The following is a 19156-nucleotide window of genomic DNA, read 5'->3' as shown; positions in this document are numbered from 1 at the left end:
CGTCATCAGTTCAGAGAACACAAGTCCAATATTCATTCATCAAATGCTGGAAGTTTTTATCCGCTTCTCTTATTTTTTTCTCATCAGCCGTCTGCAATCCACCCTGCAAAAATGGCGGACACTGTGTACGAAACAACGTCTGCTCATGTGTGGAGGGGTATTCAGGGCAGCGCTGTGAGAAAAGTAAGTAAAAGCTTTTATTTACTGCTAGTTAGATCACCAAGCATGATTTACATACAATTTGTTTACCACAGAATGATTCATGAAACTTTTTTTTTTGAATATTTGCACAGCGGCTCAGTGGTTAGCAGGGCTGCCAACTTTTGGTTTTAGCTTGGAGTGAGAATTTATGTCCCGCCCCTATGACCCCAAGCCCCGCCCCACACAAAGCCCCGCCCCCATTTATTTAGAAATATATACAAATTATAAATATCATTTAAAAAAATACTTTGATAAAATATAAGTATTATTATTATACAATTATTATTCTATTCTAAATAGGAAAATCAATTCTAGATGTAACTGGAAAACAATGTAAAAACACAACTGGAGTGATATGCTAAGATAATTTACGAAATCTTTTGCATAAATATATTAATTTCATTCATTCATTCAATTATTCATTTTCTTGTCGGCTTAGTCCCTTTATTAATCCAGGGTCGCCACAGCAGAATGAACCGCCAACTTATCCAGCAAGTTTTTACGCAGCGGATGCCCTTCCAGCCGCAACCCATCTCTGGGAAACATCCACACACAGTCATTCACACACACACACTCACACACACACACTACGGACAATTTGGCCTACTCAATTCCCCTGTACCACATGTCTTTGGACTGTGGGGGAAACTGAAGCACCCGGAGGAAACCCACGCGAACGCAGGGAGAACATGCAAACTCTATACAGAAATTATATTAATTTCATTAGAGTGGAATTCTATAGAACACACAAAAAATACGTTTTATAGAATTATCTGTTGTGTAAAGACGTTTTTTAACAACAGAGGTATGACACTAATGAGAGTGAACCCTTTCCTCAGAAGACATGTATAAAGATCGACTTGTACAATAATGATGAGATACAATACTGATGAGATTAAGTTCAATTAGTTGTTTAATGTGTGGTTTAGTTGCAACCAACAACAACACTATGTTTTCCATGTAAATGTTTGTTTAAAATCAGCCAAAAAGGCTGATGTAGTCTTCTACACTACAGTCAGTTTTTTCAGTCCTTCATAAACATGTAGTTTTGCACTTCTCTGCCCTATTGGAAATGCATAGGGATTCATATCAAACATCTGGAAGCGAAGCATAGAGTTGTTTTGGTGATTAAAACAAGGGGAAAATGCTGCTCTGGAAGCCAAGATCGGCTGTGAGTTGAGGCGTTTACATATGGCCTGTCTGATCGAGGAGGAAGAGAGATGCGTCTGAGCAAATACAGTGAGTTATCAAGCATATGGGCCTTGGAATGGATCAATTTGCATGGCAAGACTTGTTATATGGATTTTTTTTACCAATTAAAATAACATTTGAGAAATATTGGAAATTTCCTTATGCTGAGGTCAAGAGTACATGAAAATTTCTGAACGTATACTTCACACCACAGAAAGTAAACAGCTTGTTAATTCATAATGCCATAACGAATGCTCAAACTAATAAAAATGGATAAAACTAATTTATGAATTAAGACAGCATTATTAAATAGTAATGATAATAATAAATTTAAGTGACAGAACATTTATAAATTTATAATTTCATAACTTAATTTATTAATAATACAATTTGTATTAAATTATGTTTACAAATAATAAATATTTGATATTTTAAGTTATGACAGAGGCAGCTTACTAATATTCAAATTTATAAATGCTTAATCAGCTATTAATAATAAACCATTAGGTATTCATTCTAATAACAGATAATGCTAATAATTTAATATTGAACTATTAAAAACAAAATTATGAATAATTCAATGCTATTATCATCCGGGCCTAATGGGTATCGGTTCGGCATCTCATTTTACCAATCCCCATCCTCAACCGCCCTACTCCCCCGTCCGCTGTACACTTTCACTTTCTTTTATGACTCCAAATCCCTCTTCACTTTCGTCCGCGACACCCCACCCCCATGTGCATGACACCTGCCCATCCTTGGGTAATATGCCGGATCATTACAACATTTACAGATTTTTCTTAATCCTTAACTTAATATTTATTGAAGTATTTACAACCAATATATGTATGTTCATCTGAACATACAGAAAAACATAATTTACACTCACCGGTCACTTTATTAGGTACACCAGTACAACTTCTCGTTAATACAAATTTTTTAATCAGCCAATTACAAGGCAGCAACTCAATGCATTTAGGCATGTAGACATGGTCAAGACGATCTGCTGCAGTTCAAACAAAGTATCAGAAAGGGGAAGAAAGGTGATTTAAGTGACTTTGAACGTGGCATGGTTTTTGGTGCCAGGCAGGCTGCTTTGAGTATTTCAGACACTGCTGATCTTCTGGGGTTTTCACGTACAACCATCTCTAGGGTTTACAGAGAGTGGTCCAAAAAAGAGAAAATCAACTCAGACTGGTTTCTTGAACATGACAATGAGTTCACTGTACGCAAAAACCTCCACAGTTTACCAGATCTCAATCCAATAGAGCACCTTTGGAATGTGGTTGAACGAGAGATTCACATCATGGATGTGGAGTCAACAAATCTGCAGAAACTGTGTGATGCTATCATGTAAATATGAATCAAAATCTCAGGAATATTTCCAGCAACTTGTTGAATCTATGGCAAAAAATTAAGACAGTTCTGAAGGCAAAAAGCAGCAAGTGGTGCTCGCTGCAGAGCCATTTGGGCGAGCTGAGCTCCAGCGAGGGGGAGCTTGAGCTTGAGCTCCACCTTTTTTGCACTTCTTCTACGAGTGATGTCACTGGGGGTAGGGTTAGGGGTGGGGTTGGTGTACGCATTAAAACAGCTTACAGGAGGAGGAGCAAGAGCTCATGCTCCCCCTCGCTGGAGCTCAGCTCTGCTCAAATGGCTCTGCAGCGAGCACCCTCTCAAAAGCCGTCCAATGCGGTCAATAGAGTCTGGCTGCAGATTTGTACTTGCACCTTCAGGCTTGCACGCTCAGGCAACCGCGCTTCCTCTGCAAGTGACGTCATTTACAATCGACACCCGTTTTTTAAATTTTATTCAGAACTGTGGAAGAATACCTTGTCTGTATATTTAGACTGATATTTAGTTGATATAACAATCAACTATGGGGTGGGTCTGTCATGGTGTACAACCTAAGTACTTATAGAATTATTTGACAATGTCATCACTGGCGATGCAAACGAACTGGAAACTTACTTTTGGTTTATTTGTGTTCATTTCAAGGGACATGACAGGAGAGCAGGTGTCAATTGTAAATTACGTCACTTGCATAGGAAGCCTGGGTGCCTGAGCGTGCAAGCCCGAGAGTGCAAGCCTGAAGATGCAAGTGCAACTCTGCAGCCAGACCCTTCTCAGTCTGGTACTAGTCAGGTGTACCTAATAAAGTGGCCGATGAGTGTAGTTCTTCCAGTCTCTTTTTGACTGTAGTTTAGTTCTAGCTCCCCCTGGTGTGAATGAATCCAGGGCTTTACCTTAGTATTTCTCTGCAGGTGTGTGTGAACCAGTGTGTGTGAACGGAGGACGCTGCATTGGACCAGATGTTTGTGACTGTGCATCGGGCTGGAGAGGAAAGAGATGTGATAAACGTGAGTAAAAAATAAAACAACCTGAAGTAAAGATGACAGTGACCTTTTGACCCCATGACAGCAAATGACCCCAAAGGTGTGAAATAAAGAACATCTCACAACAGAGAAGAAAAGTCGATCACAACTTGCACTAAAACCGACTATGAGCATAAACCTCAAAGTTAATATGTAAAATAACAGATCCAGCTGTGTGGGAATGATATAACAGTGTGCGTGTTTGTGTTTCTCCAGCGGTGTGTGTGCAGAAGTGTGTGAATGGTGGTGAGTGTGTGGGGCCGAACAGCTGCCTCTGCAGTCCCGGCTGGAGAGGAACAATCTGCCAGATCCGTGAGTCTTTCCCAAAAACACAGATCCTCCAAACACACATTCCATGACCAGTCCAGACCCCAAATAAAGATATACATGCATGCAATTAATAACTCAAATTATGAACAAATGGTTAAATCATTAGTGTATGCCTTTATATTATATTATATTATATTATATTATATTATATTATATTATATTATATTATATTATATTATATTATTTATTTATTTATTTATTTATTTATTTATTTATTTATTTATTTATTCACTGTAAATAATTAATAATTGCATTTTTAGGATTTTAGTATTATTATTATTAATAAAACATTGTTTATAGTTTATATTTAAAGTATTACATATAAAATATATTTTACTATTTAAATTAAAACATATTTTTATATTTTTAAATGATATTCAATTTATAACTTATTTATAATTATTTATAATTATATAATGTAAATGGTTATTAAGAAAAAATATGTTGGTTTAATATTATTATTATTATTATATGGGTTGATCTATTTTAAATTGTTCATCAGTTCATGTTGAAGAAAAATGTTTATTATTGAAGTTTTAAATGTTTAATTTGTGAAATGAAATGTATATTGTCTTATTCAAAATAAATATATACTACCATTTTGTTTTTCAGAAACATTAATGAGCAGACAATGTATAATGTTGTCTTTAAAGCATGTTTTTGTTTATTTATTATTTCCATTAAAACACTAATATAATAATATTGTTATAATAAAATAATGTAATTAGTAATACTTAAATATGAATCAGTTCATCCGTTTCCATTCATTAGTGGAGTTTACAAAAAAACATTAGCAAGAATTCTTTTTGATTCGTTTTAGACTTTTTAAAATTATAATATTAATAATAATATTTATTTGTGTAAGGTGTTAAATTATTAGTGCATGCCTTTCTAAAGAAAATGATTTTGTTATATTTTTAAATAATTAATATTAATCTAATCAGTAATATTAATTAATCAGTAAAAACATTAATAATTACATTATAAAGAAAATTGTTTATTATTTTATTATTATTATTATTTAAAATATTAATAATAATAATTTATAACAATCATAAATATTAACCACAATAAGACTAACAATATAATAAATAATAAAATGAAATGTTCCTAAAGAAAAATGTTTTTAATAATAATAATAATAATAATAAAAGAATTAATAACAATCATAAATAATAATAATAATAACAACAACAAAATATTATATATGATGTTGTAAATACTTTATTAGTGATATATAGTGTATTTTGTATTTAATAATTTTATTATAATAATAATAATAATAATAATAATAATAACAATAAATAAATAAATAATAAAATGACTTTTTCCTAAAGAAAAAAGGTTTTATCAATATAATAATAACAAAATTAATAACACCAATAATAATAAAAATAATAATAATTATTATTATTATAAAGAAATAATAAAAAGTTTAAAATGTAAAAAAAGTTTTCCTAAATAAAATGTTTTATTAATAATAATAATAATAATAATAATAATAATAACAATCAAATATTTATATTAGATAATATTAGATATAATTAAATATGATGTTGTAAATTCTTAATTAGTGATATTTAATGTATTTTAAATTAATAGCTAATTTAATAATAATAAATTAATAACAATCATAAATAATGATAATAGTAATAATAATACAATAAAGCAATAATAAAATTACATGTTTTCTAAATATTTGATATATATGATTTTGTAATTATTTCAATAATGGTATATATTTTTATTTTATATTATTTTTAAATAGCAAAGTATATTGCAAAATATTCTTTACACATTATTTAGTTGCAAATTATCAGGACAATTACCATTAATAAATTCAAACTTTTTTTCTCAACTAATTTGTTTAAAGCCAAAATCAGCAATATTCATCAACAACAGCACTGAACAGCATTTGTTCATGTTTTCCTTTAACCATCAAATTAGCATATTCCATTACATCCCCCACCCCCCACAAATGTAATGTAATGTTCAATATCTGCCATCTGAAATAGACATCTATAATCTGAAAAGCTTACAAACTGTGAATAACGGTGTGATATTTGACAGCCATCTGTGAACAGCGCTGTTTGTTTGGAAGTCGATGTGTTCGACCCAACGTGTGCGCCTGCAGAAGCGGATACATGGGGACTCTCTGCTCTAGAAAAGTAAACAAACAAGTCATTACAAACACAAAGATTTCTACATTTTTTTGAATTATGCATTATCTAAAAATGCCACATCATATTTGTGTTACAGCTTGCTGTCCAGAGAGGATGAGGAGATGATGTGAGTGTCATTTCTGCACTGAGGACTATTTTTACTACTTATTTTTTTAACCTGACCGAGTTATAATATCTGTTTCAATTTGTAAATATCATATCTGAGAATATTATTTATGCATAAGGTATAATATAATGTTTTGTTCACACTTTTTTAAACATTACAGTATTTGTGAAAACGATTTTAACAATAAATGAGTGTATTTTATGAAACATTTGTAGGCTTTTTTTAACTTAAACATTTTTGCTGATTTATCTATTTACACAAGATTAAAATGAATAATACAGAAAAGTCCGGACAGTCCGTAATTATTTTAGGTCTCTACTTAATTGATAGAGCATGATATTAATGTTAATTAATATTCCAGAAAGGGATAAATTACTATTACAAATGTGTAATTACATGCATATGAATTACCACCAGTCGCACAAAAACTATATAGATAAATAAACTCAAAAACAATTAATATTTTGGAGGTCCTGAGGTAATAACTGTTACTTTAAATGTTTAAATCTTTTAGATCTAAACATTTATCTTGAATGTAAAAAATAAATACTTCTTGACTTTTCGGTTGATTGCAAACAAACAAAAAAATAAATAAATAAAATTAAAAAAAAATTTTGGAGCTTGAAAATCATCTGATTTATTTTTTAATAACAAATATAAATATCTAATATTATAAAATCATAATTGTTATATAAATATAATTATCAATCAATTACTGTTTATATTAACAACAAATTAAAAGAAAACAAATTATTTATATATAAACAAATAAATAAAAACACATTTCCCTCAAAAATATGCGCTAATGCTGTTTTTTAACACATACACACACACACACATACACACATATATGTTAGTGGCGGGCCGTTATCTGAGTTAACATGCTGTGTTAACGCGAGACTCTTATTGCGCAATAAAAAATATCGCCGTTAATCTATTTTCAACGTTGGGTTGTAAGCTGGGTCTATTCTACACAAGCTATGATGACTTTCACCTTGATAGTTTAGCGCGGATGTATACCTGACCGGTGAGCCGTCTGACAAAAAAGTGCCCTTCTAAATCAAATCAGCAGGATGCTCGACTTTAACTGCAGTTCGACAGTTTCACTTTAACTCACGAACATTATCCCGTGACAAACTGGGGTATTGGTGTGCTTTCACACCTGTGAATCGATTAAGTTGTTCCGAAACAGAGATTACAATTGTTACATTGTTGCTCTTTGCTCTTAGAGCGGTTCGCTTTCACACTGCAAAGTTTTTTAATCGGACCAAAAGAGCTAAAACAAGTCACGTGCGAGTAAACTCTCCTCACATTGGTCAGAGTGTCAGGGTTTTTTTTGCAGCGTCCCGCTAAGCTGTCAGGAGAGGTGGTGGTTTGGTGGTGATTGACAGAGTGCACGCGCGCGACGTGTCTGAGGAGAGAAGCGGTGGGGTGGGGTGAGAAGGGTGCGCGACGATGCCTATTTGAGGACCGGGAGGGAGACGCAAGATTACCGGGAGATCATCACTCGTTTGCGGGCTTCCGGAGACTCGCGAAACTTCCCGCCCTACTCATAATTCTCTCTTCATATAGCCGTAAGCCTATTACATATCCATAAAACACTGTGATATAACCGCGCTCGGATCATATCGCTTTCTCACTGCAATCGGACCGCTCCAGGGTTCGTTTCAATCGAGCCGAGACCACCTCATTCAAGCGATCTCGGAGCGATTACTTTGGCGCGGAACAGAGCATGATTGCCCTGTTCACATATGCCAAACGAACCGCGCTAACTGGGCAAACGAGATACTTTCCGAAACAAAAGTGTAGGTGTGAAAGCACCCTTAGATGCAAATAAGAAGTAAGGACTGGTGAGAGTGTTATAGAAAAGGAAAAAAAACGTCCATGTTTCGCGTGTTTTTGTGTACGTGTGTGTGTGTGTGCAGTCCATTACTGACTGCTGCGTGTGTGGATCTTGTCGGAAAATATGCCACAAAGTCCTACATGAAATTATACGAGGCTTTGACCCTATTATATATTATATTAAATATATTAGTGCATACAATACAATACAAAAAATTCAATGTTAACTATGACTTCTTTTCTCAAAATTAAGAGTTTTACACGCAGTTTACATATTACAAATCACACCATTAAACTTGCAGTATTATTGTGTGAATAAGTGAAAAGGTTTTAGATATTGAGATTTAAGCATCATTCTATTGATGTATGGTTTGTTAGAATAGCACAATATTTGTCTGACATACAACAATTAGAAGAGATGACGGTTCAAAAAAATATTTGTCTAAGGGTGCTCTCATGACTGTAGATCATTTGTTTTGTTTCATCAAGTGGTCTCAAACCTTTCTGAGTTTCTGAACATAAAAGAAGATATTCGCCATTGACTTCCATTGTATTTTTTTTTCTTACTATGGAAGTCAATGGCTCCAATGTTTAACATTATTCAAAATATCTGCTTATAAAAAGATGCAAACAGGTTTGTAACTAGAGAGGAGTGAAATAATAAGTATTTTTTATAAAAACAATTTGTGAACAGTCCCTTTAAGTTAGATAGAAAAATGATCTCTCTTGTTATTCCAGCCAGGCAACAGACAGTTTAGCATCCTCGGCCATCCTTCCTCCAAACTACGTGGCCTGAAACTCCATTACACTCTATTTCTCAGAGGACGTTCCCTTTAATGTGACTGGAATGTTAAAAAAAACACGCAAACATGCTGTTTGTGTCACGGCCGACGGAGCGTGCAGTGGCTGCAGATTTTATTTTGCACCGCCGATCGCCTGGCAAACATATAAACAGACAACACAAACAAGCATAAGAACTAATTAACGGCCATTGATGGCGGCCATTAATGAGTCGGTGGCAGATATAGTTCCTCTCATGCATAGCTAATAATCCAGCTGTTGGTGTACGATTACCTGAGGTGCAGAAAAAAATAGAGAGAAAAGGACAGCTAATATTAAACTGCTCGCAGAGAAAGATAAACTGTACCAGCGTCAGTTTGAAAAGGTTATGAGGGGACTAAGGAGTGTTTGATTTATTGATTAAGAACAAATATCAAATATACACACATAATTTGTTCAAAAAAAATATGGAAGTTTGTTTCTGTCACACACAGGAAAAAAAATGCAGTTAAAATCAGAATTTTTAAACCCACTTTTTTCTTTTTTAAATATTTCCCAAATTATGTTTTACAGAGCAAGGAAATTTTCACAGTATGTCTGATATTTTTTTTCTTCTGGAGAAAGTCTTTTTTATTTATTTCAGCTAGAATAAAAGCAGTTTTGAATTTTTTTAAAAACCATTTTAAGGTCAGTTATTAGCCATTTTAAGCTATATATTTTTTTCGATAGTCTACAGAACAAACCATCATTATACAATAACTTTTCTACCCTAACCTGCAGAATTAACTTAATTAACTTAGTTAAGCCTTTAAATGTCACTTTCAGCTGTATAGAATTGTCTTGAAAAATATCTAGTCAAATGTTATTTACTGTCATCATGGCAAAAATAAAATAATTCAGTTATTAGAAATAAGTTATTAAAACTATTATGTTTAGAAATGTGTTGAAAAAAACTGCTCTCCGTTAAACAGAAATTGGGGAAAAAAAATAAATGGGGCTAATAATTTAAGGGGGGCTAATAATTGTGCAATGTACAAAACTGTACAATGTTAACCATGGCTTCTTTTCTCAAAATTAAGACTTTTACTTGCAGATTTCAAATCACGACATATAAACTCGCAACAATATTGTGTAGATTTAAACATCATAGGAAAGCTGATTAAATAATATTTCCATTGATGTATGGTTTGTTCCAATAGCATTCTATTTTTTTGAGATAGAACATTTTGAAAAGATGAGGGTTCAAAAAAATCTATATTTTTCTAAGGGTGCTTGCACGCCGGTTTTGTTCCGAAACATGGTTTACAGTAAATACAGACGAGCAATTTAAATTGCAGATCATTTCTAGATTTTTTTTCTCCAAACAACTAAAACAAAGAACCAAACAAAATGCACTGTATGTAATTTAGAAGTTAGACCATTTTGAACACGGTTTTTCAAACAAGTAAGCTAAATTGAATTAAAATAAACTAACTAAGGGTGCTTTCACACCTGTAGATTGATTGTTTTGTTCTGAAACAGGGATTAAAATTGTTACAATGTTGCTCTTTGCTCTTGGTGCAGTTGGCTTTCACACTGCAAAGTTTCTAAACGAACCAAAATAGCTAAAACTAGTCAAATGCGAGTAAACTCTCCTCATATTGGTCAAAGTTTCATGCTTTATTTTTCAGATTAAAAAGTCAATGTTTAAAAGCACACTAGATTAAGACCTTAGCAATGCACATCATTAATCAAAAATTGAGTTTTTATATATTTACTATTAAATATGGTCTAAATATATTCATGTAACATAATCTTTACTTGATATTCTAATGATTTTGGTATAAGAAAAACATTTTGACCCATTTCGATTGAGTGCCGTTAATATTCATTGCCAAAAATATTCAAATTTTGTTTTGTTTTTTAGGTCCAGGGTCACTTTTTTCAGTTTGCGACTATTTCTGTGTGTTCTTTGTTTTTGAATGTTTTCATTTTGAATTTATTTATTAATTTTATTTTCCTTAAAATTAGATTTTCTTGGAATTGAAATTGTATCAATTTTCTCAAAATTACTATTTTATTTCTTGAAATTTTGACATTATTTCAGTCACTTTTAAGCTTATATCTTACAAATTAGATTTTTTTATATAACCTCAAAGCTGCAACCTTCAACTAAGCTTAAAGAAAACGTATTGGAAAATAGCCATTGAATTAGATTAGCTCATTAACATCTTGCTAAAGAAAATCAATTAAAATAAAGTGTTTTCATAATTTTTCTATTTAAAGCTCGACACTTTTGTAGTTACACTATGTGCTAAGACACAAACACCTTTTTCTTCTTTTTTTTTGGAGAAAGATGCTAATAATCTTATCCAGTTTAATGATTTATGCTAAGCTAAGCTAAATGTGCTCCTCCCAGACCCAGAGGCCTGTATGGATTAAAAAATGGCAAAACTCTACTGTTTAACTCGATGTAAGTTGTAAAACTAGGCCATTTACAAAATAAAATTAAGAAAAAGATTTGAACTGTGAAATATAGATTAACAATTGTGAGAGGGAAAAGAAAGATTAAACAGATTTTAATAGCCTACATTTTTATTACTATTCAGCCAAAATAGCTACCGTTTTAGAAGCAAATGCTGGCAATTTTCTTTTTTGGGTGAACGGGTCTCTTTTAGGCCTGTCATCTTGAACTGAAAGTATTTCAGAAAGTCATACCGGATTTTCAGATAACTCTTCAATTAAAGACATCAAAAACTCCTGCCCGTTAAGATAACACAAGTTCACATCTTTAAGCACCTTATAAATGTGTGTGTCAGAGTGTGTGTGTCTCCGCGCAGATCCCTGTCTCGTACCTCCCGCTAAGACTTCATGACAAAGCATTTCATCATCTCCCTGTCAGACTCAGGTTGTAGCTTAATTTCTCGCCACAGGTGGTCTCGAGCGGGAATAAGAACACGGGGATTATGAGGTAAAATAGGAACCTGGATTTTAATCGTAATACATTAAACTCCATCAAGGCCAGTCAACGACCACATCAGACGCGTCCGCGGAGAAACTGTGAGTGAAGCGGTAAAATATTAATTTGAAAACGCGCCAAAAAAAAAAAATAAACGAAACTGACATATGCACAGAGTCTGTTATTTTGCTCTGATCTTTGTGGCTTTTTGGATCAAAACAGTTTTTATTATGTCTTTCAATCAGCATCTCTTTTTCATCTCACATTCAACATGAATGTAAACACAGATGGAAACGCTGGCTGAGTTGTTAGCTAGTAGTTTTAGTTTGTTTACATTAGCAAATGAAAGGGTCTGAATCCCTCAAACTAGCAAGAATTGTTTGGGTCATGTTTTACCCAGAAATAATAATAAAGTAGACTATTGTGTATTTAAATTAACATTTTGTATATATATTTTTTTCCGACAGGGTATTAGTAGCCCAGATGATACATAAGAATACTTAGATTATTTAATCATAACTTATATTTAACTAGTAAAGAAATAATTAAGTTTAAGTTAACACTTAAGCTAGTAGTTTTAGTTTGTTTACATTAGCAAATGAAAGGGTCTGAGTTTCTCAAACTAGCCAGAATTGGGTCATATTTCACCCAGAAATATTAATAAAATAGGCTATGTTGTGCATTTACACTCAATCCAGAAAGTATTCATAGCGCTTCACTTTTTCCATATTTTTTTGTTACAGCTTTATTTTAAAATGGATTAAATTCATTTATTTCCTTAAAATTCTACACACAATACCCCATAATGACAATGTGAAAACAGATTTTTTTTAAATTGTTGTGAATTTATTCAAAATAAAAAACCTGAAAAGTCATATGTACATAAGTATTGACAGCCTTTGCCGTGAAGCTCTAAATTGAACACAGGTACATGAGATGAGAGATGTTTCAGCAGCTTAATTGGAGTTCACCTGTGGTAAATTCAGTTGATTGGACATGATTTGAAAATGCATACACCTGTCTATATAAGGTCCCAGGGTTGACTGTGCATGTCAAAAAACAAACCAAGCATGAAGATAAAGGAATTGTCTGTAGACCTCTTAGACAGGATTGTCTTGAGGCACAAGGCTGGGGAAGGTTTCAGAAACATTTCAGCTGCTCTAAAAGTTCCAATGAGCACAGTGGCCTCCATCATCCATAAGTGGAAGATGTTTGGAACCACCAGGACTCTTCCTAGAGCTGGCCGGCCATCTAAGCTGAGTGATCGGGGGTGAAGGGCCTTAGTCAGGGAGGTGAACTATAGCCCGATGGTCACTCTGAGCTCCAGCGTTCTTCTGAGAAGAGAGGAGAACCTTACAGAAGGACAACCTACTGTGCAGCAATCCACCAATCAGGCCTGTATGGTAGAGTGGCCAGGTGGAAGCCACTCCCCACCTGGAATTTGCCAAAAGTCATCTGAAGGACTCTCAGACCATAAGAAAGAAAATTCTCTGGTCTGATAAGACTAAAATTGAACTCTTTGGCGTGAAGGCCAGGCGTTACGTTTGGAGAATGCTGTGGGGATGTTTTTCAGCAGCAGGTCTAGTCTAGTCAGGATATAGTGACACATGAATGCAGCAATGTACAGAGACATCCTGAATAAAAACGAGCTTCAGAGTGCTCTTGGCCTCAGACCGGGGTGACTGTTAATCTTCTAGCAGGGCAATGACCCAAAGCACACCGCCAAAATATCAACAAAGTGGTGTCACAACAACTCTGTGTATGTCCTTGAGTGGCCCAGCCAGAGCCCAGACCTAAATCCTATTGAACATCTCTAGAGAGATCTGAAAATGGCTGTACACCATCACTTTCCATCCTACCTGGTAGAGCTTGAGAGGTACTGCAAAGAGGAAAAAATTCCCAAAGACAGGTGTGACAAGCTTGTGGCATCATATTCAAAAAGACTTGAGGCTGCAATTGCTGCCAAAGGTGCATCAACAAAGTTTTGAGCAAAGGCTGTCAATACTTATGTACATGTGATTTTTCAGGTTTTTTATTTTTAATAAATTTGCAACAATTTCAAAAAAAAATCTTTTTTCACATTATCATTATGGGGTATTGTGTGTAGAATTTTGACGAAATAAATTAATTTTAGAATAAGGTTGAAACATAAAAAACATTGGAAAACTGAAGCGCTATGAATACTTTTTTGGATGAACTGTAATCAATGAAAACCCCTCTGCTTGCATTTAATTGGAGAATAAAAAAGATGCGACTGATGTAACATGCTTTTTCTGCTTAGAGTTGACTTTTTTTTCAACTGCGAGCACACATCGCGCAATGCCTTAAAACCAATATTATTTTACGCAAATCCATAGACCTGTAAATCCAGAAAAGTTGTCTGTTCATTGTTAAATATATAATAAACAAATTGCTTCTTTCCCAGTGCTGGATTATGGCTGGAAGGGCATCCGTCACGCAAAACATATGCCTGAATAGTTGGCGGTTCATTCCGCTGTAGCGACCCCTAATAAATCAGGGACTAAGTCGAAAAAAAATGGATGATCTGTCTCTTACAGAGTACAAAAGTCAAGAAGTAAACTCGACAGGGGAATTTATAGCTTTGTAATATTCTCTATATATTTAATTTATGGTTAATAGCTCATGTGCAATCAAATGCATTTAATTATAATCTTAGTACACATATACTTTGCTTTAAAGTCAGCCACATACGCGGTTTATACGCTTGCTTGGAAAATAAACCATATATAGGCTAATGAACTATTTTTTCTTGGCAGAAGATGACTGTAATTATTATTATTTACTGACCTATTAAACTATTCCAGATACTGCCACTTAATTAAAAAAATGCGTTGACATCAGGCTCTGCACATCAGTGATTTCACATTATTCAAGGGCATTTCAAATAATGAGCTTGTCTATGCACAACTCACCACTTTAATAACCTGATGTCACAAGGTCTCTTTGAGCATATGTGGCCACAGAGGAAGATTAAGCCGTCTATTTGCTTTCTTACATCCGTCAGTGTTGTTATTTAGCACGTTGAGAAGTGTTAACTATGCTGAGGAGGATGATGACAGCTTTCTAACATCTTTTTGTCAAGCTGTGATTCTCACTCCATGTGTTATAAATAATTAAACCTACCGGGGATTGTCCACTTAATACTATATAATCACTTTTCGCTTGTCTAGAGGTCATATTGAAGGATTAAGAGCTTCATTTGAACTATTGTTTGAACTTGATATGAGACATGAGATATTTTACCTATATAATGAATTGACCGATTAGCGATTAGCTATACATGGCACTACTACAGATTGCACTCAAAATGGCGTCGGAACTACTTTTCAAGAACAAGTAACTAGTTAGAAACACAAAAGAGCACAGGATGAAAAGGAGGTTAAAATGGACAGACTTGTAAACTAAATATGTATTACCTTTTAGCTAAACATGTTAGCATTGAATTGCAGATTAGCACGGGGTAATCAAGGTTGCCTTTTTTATTTATAGGTTGGTTTTGATTAAAAAAAATGATTAAATAAAAATGTAGATTAGCTTGCCTACACAGAATTAGTAACCTCAAATCTATTAAGTCTAAACAAACCATTCTAGAATGATAAACACAAAACTCATTAGCATAAAATAAGTCCAACAGAGTTAGGTACGAAGTAATTAGTTACTGAAATAAAAAGACGTATTCTCTGAAAAAGTAAAGTGTTAGTGATTGTGTTTTTCTTTTTCTTAGTTATTTAATTATCGTTACTTATATATTGCCTTAAATACCTTAAATAAATTCTATATTTTTTATAGAAATCAATTCGGAGACTCTATATTTTTATTATATCTCTGTATTTATTAGAATAATTGTATTTTGCAAACTAAAGAAGGTTACATTTGTCTGAAAATTCCACGTTTATCAAACAATGAATTGACTCGGGAAAAAAATCCAATATTATTGTTTGTATGAAATAGGGTATGATACTTTGAACCCGTTTGTGCTTTTCTGAAGCATTAGTCACTTTAAATGAAGCTAAAATTCCATGTTTGACTCTGATTTAATTCATTAAGTTTTATTACTATTGTCTGTGTTGAGATTTGCACAGATTAAACGTGGTATTACATCAAATATTAAAATTGATTGTTCGCCTAATATTACATAATCAGTCATATTGTAGGGTTATTAGCTTCAATTGGTCTATTGTTTGAACTTGACTTAAAAAATTAAGTTAGTTTTTTTTTTACCTATGCGATGAAATGAATTAGCTACTGACGGTACTGCTGCATATTGCACTCAAAATGGCGTTGAAACTTCAAGAACAAGTAACTTGTAAGAGACACAAAAGAGCACAGGATAGGAAGTTAAAATGGAGAAACCTGTAAACTTGTAGCGAAATACATACTGTATTACCCTGTAGCTAAGTATACATAGTTAGGTACAAAGTTATTAGTTAGTGAAAGTAAAATAACTTATTCCCTGAAAAAAGTAAAGTGTAAGTAATTACTTTTTTTTTAGTAACTTAATAATGTTACTTATATTGCCTTAAATACCTTAAATAAATTCAACCTTTTCATATAAATTGATTGAGAGACTCTTTATATTTGTGTTATCAATATATTTATAGAATAATTAGATTTTGTAAACTAAAAAGCATTAAATTTGTCTGAAAATTTCATACTCTTAGAAAATAAAGAAATAAAAAGAACTAAATTGCTATATTATTCCATGTACAAAATAGGATATTGTTACTTCGAACCATTTTATGCTTTTCTTAAATAATAAATGAAGCTAAAATTCCATGTTTGACTCAGATTTAATTCATTCATTCATTTTCTTTTCCGCTTAGTCCCTTTATTAATCCAGGGTCGCCACAGCGGAGTGAACCGTCATATTTAATTCATTAAGTTTCATTTCTATTGTCTGTGTTGAGATTTACACAGATTAAATGTGGTATTATGTCAAGTATTTAAATTAATTATCCTCTTAATATTATGTAATCACTTTTCGCTTGTCTGGAGGTCATATTGTAGGGTTATGAGCTTCAATTGGTCTATTGTTTGAACTTGACACTAGAAATTAAGGTTTTTTACCTATATGATGAAATGACTGATTAGCAATTAGCTACTGACGGTACTGCTGCAGATTGCACTCAAAATGGCGTTGAAACTTCTTATCAAGAAAAAGTAGGTAAGAAACAAAAACAAAACAGAAAGAAGTTAAAATGGACAAACCTATAAACTTGTAGCTAAATACATACTGTATTACCCTGTAGCTAAATATTTTAGCATTAGCACAAGCAAATCAAGGTTGCCGTCTTTATTTGTTGGGTGGTTTCGATAAAAAATATTAAATAAAAATGTAGAATAGCTTGCCTACACAGAATAAATTAGTCACTTCAGCTTACCTCACATCTATTGTCTAAACCATTCCAGAATGATAAACAAAACTCATTTGCATAAAATAAGCTTTGAGCTTTATTGATCTATTGTTTGAATTTGACATGAGAAATTAAGCTTTTGTACCTATATGATAGCAATCAGCTACTGATGGTACTGCTGCAGATTGCACCTAAAATGGTGTCGAAACTACTTTTGAAGAACAAGAAAATAGTAAACACAAACAGCACAGGATAAAACAGAACTGAAAATGGACAGACCTGTAAACTTGTAGCTAAATATGTTAGCTTAACCTTGTTGATTTGTAGCTAAATATGCTAGCATTGAATTGCTGATTAGCACAAGCTAATCAAGGTTGTCATCTTTGAGATGGTTTCGATAAAAATATTAACTAAAAATGTAGATTAGCTTGTCTGCACACGTTAAATTACTTACCCGATTAAGTCTAGTTCACTACAAAAAACTTCACGTTGTAGTAACTCATTAGCATAAAACAAACCTTTGCGAGTGATAAACTGTTGAAAAAGTTAATAACTGTTACTTATGTAATTGCCTTAAATATTGCAAATAAATAAACTTTTTTAAATAAAAAAATTAATTCAGAGAAACTATATTTTTGTTATGCTAATATCTTTAGTAGAACATTTAGATTTTGTAAACTAAAGGTTACATTTGTTTGACATGCTTAATACTGGTTAAAACACTGAATTGACAGAAATAAATTACAATATTATGGTATGTATGAAATATGGCATCATTACGTTGAACCATTTCATAAAGTAGTTATTTTAAATTAAGCTAAAATTCCTTAGCTAATGTGACTAATTTGATTTAATTAATTAAGTGTAATTTTTATTGCATTAAGATTTACACAGATTAAATGTAATATTAAGTCAAGTATTTAAATGACTTTTCAGACATGGTAGTTAGATACATAAAATAATGTAAATTTGAAAGATGTAATTAGTAATTAATTGCTTTTTTGAAATAATTTATCGGATGACAAAAGAGCTGCGTTTAATATCAAGCCACCCTGTCTGGGTTTATTTGGCGTTATAATGACTGGCTAACCGTACATTATGTCAGATTTTTGTGAAATAAAAGAAAGCAGCAGCTTTGTTCTAGTCTGCGACAATCCGATTAGCAGCATTTAAGAGGCAGTTCACGTAGCTACAAATTTATGTGTACAAATCTGCTAAATCCGAATTGCTATAGTCCATGCAGTCTCTGAAGACTCAAACGCAGAGGGATTAGAAGAGAAAAGGGAAAAGCTGAGAAGAAAGGAGAGCAGTTTTCTGGCCACAGATCAAATCTTTCAGGCATGATGACTCAGAGTAAACCATATCTCCCAGAAACCCATCACCTCAGACTTCTTTCCCACTTTTTTCCCCCTTTCTTATTTCCAGTGGCGTAGCGCAAAATGCAGAGGCCCCCCTGCAGGGATCGCTGACGGGGCCCCCTGATAAAGGGGGGGGGGGGGGTATATGTCATACGTCAATTTTCATATCACTGGCGTCATCACGTTCTACCGTTTCTGTTCAACAGCCTATGGTTAATAAAGGGGTATTTATAATTGCCCTACGCTTTATATAAGCATGTTTATTTAACTAGATTTATTGCTGTTTGAATACAGTATGTCATTATAGATATGTAGTGAATGTGCAGTAATCTCTCATATGTAATAAACTCAGACAAGTTCAGAAACTGTCACTAACATCTGTGATTGTGAACAAGAAAAGAATAAACGGTCCAATTAAATTGTTAAAATAAAGTAGAAGTAGATCGGTTTGACTGTACAAGGGAAATACCTTCACACTGC

The 19156-nt window shown here is 33.1% G+C and overlaps 1 protein-coding gene across 1 annotated transcript in view; it reads left to right on the top strand.

Moving 5' to 3' along the window:
* Window positions 1-6589, top strand: part of si:ch211-246m6.5 — a 116314-nt gene extending 109725 nt beyond the window's left edge. The window contains exons 28-32 of the mRNA XM_087304092.1: window positions 88-183; window positions 3654-3749; window positions 3981-4076; window positions 6165-6262; window positions 6354-6589. Of these exons, the coding sequence (XP_087160218.1) occupies window positions 88-183; window positions 3654-3749; window positions 3981-4076; window positions 6165-6262; window positions 6354-6374 (407 nt within the window). The 3' untranslated portion in view covers window positions 6375-6589. The remainder of the gene's footprint in view (window positions 1-87; window positions 184-3653; window positions 3750-3980; window positions 4077-6164; window positions 6263-6353) is intronic.
* The last annotated feature ends 12567 nt before the right edge of the window (window positions 6590-19156 follow it).

This window comes from Danio rerio, chromosome 22 (assembly GCF_052040795.2).
Source record: "Danio rerio strain M-AB ecotype USA chromosome 22, GRCz13ab, whole genome shotgun sequence".
Lineage (NCBI taxonomy): Eukaryota > Metazoa > Chordata > Actinopteri > Cypriniformes > Danionidae > Danio > Danio rerio.
Note: the sequence above shows the minus strand (reverse complement) of the source record. Positions and strands in the feature narration are given on the sequence as shown.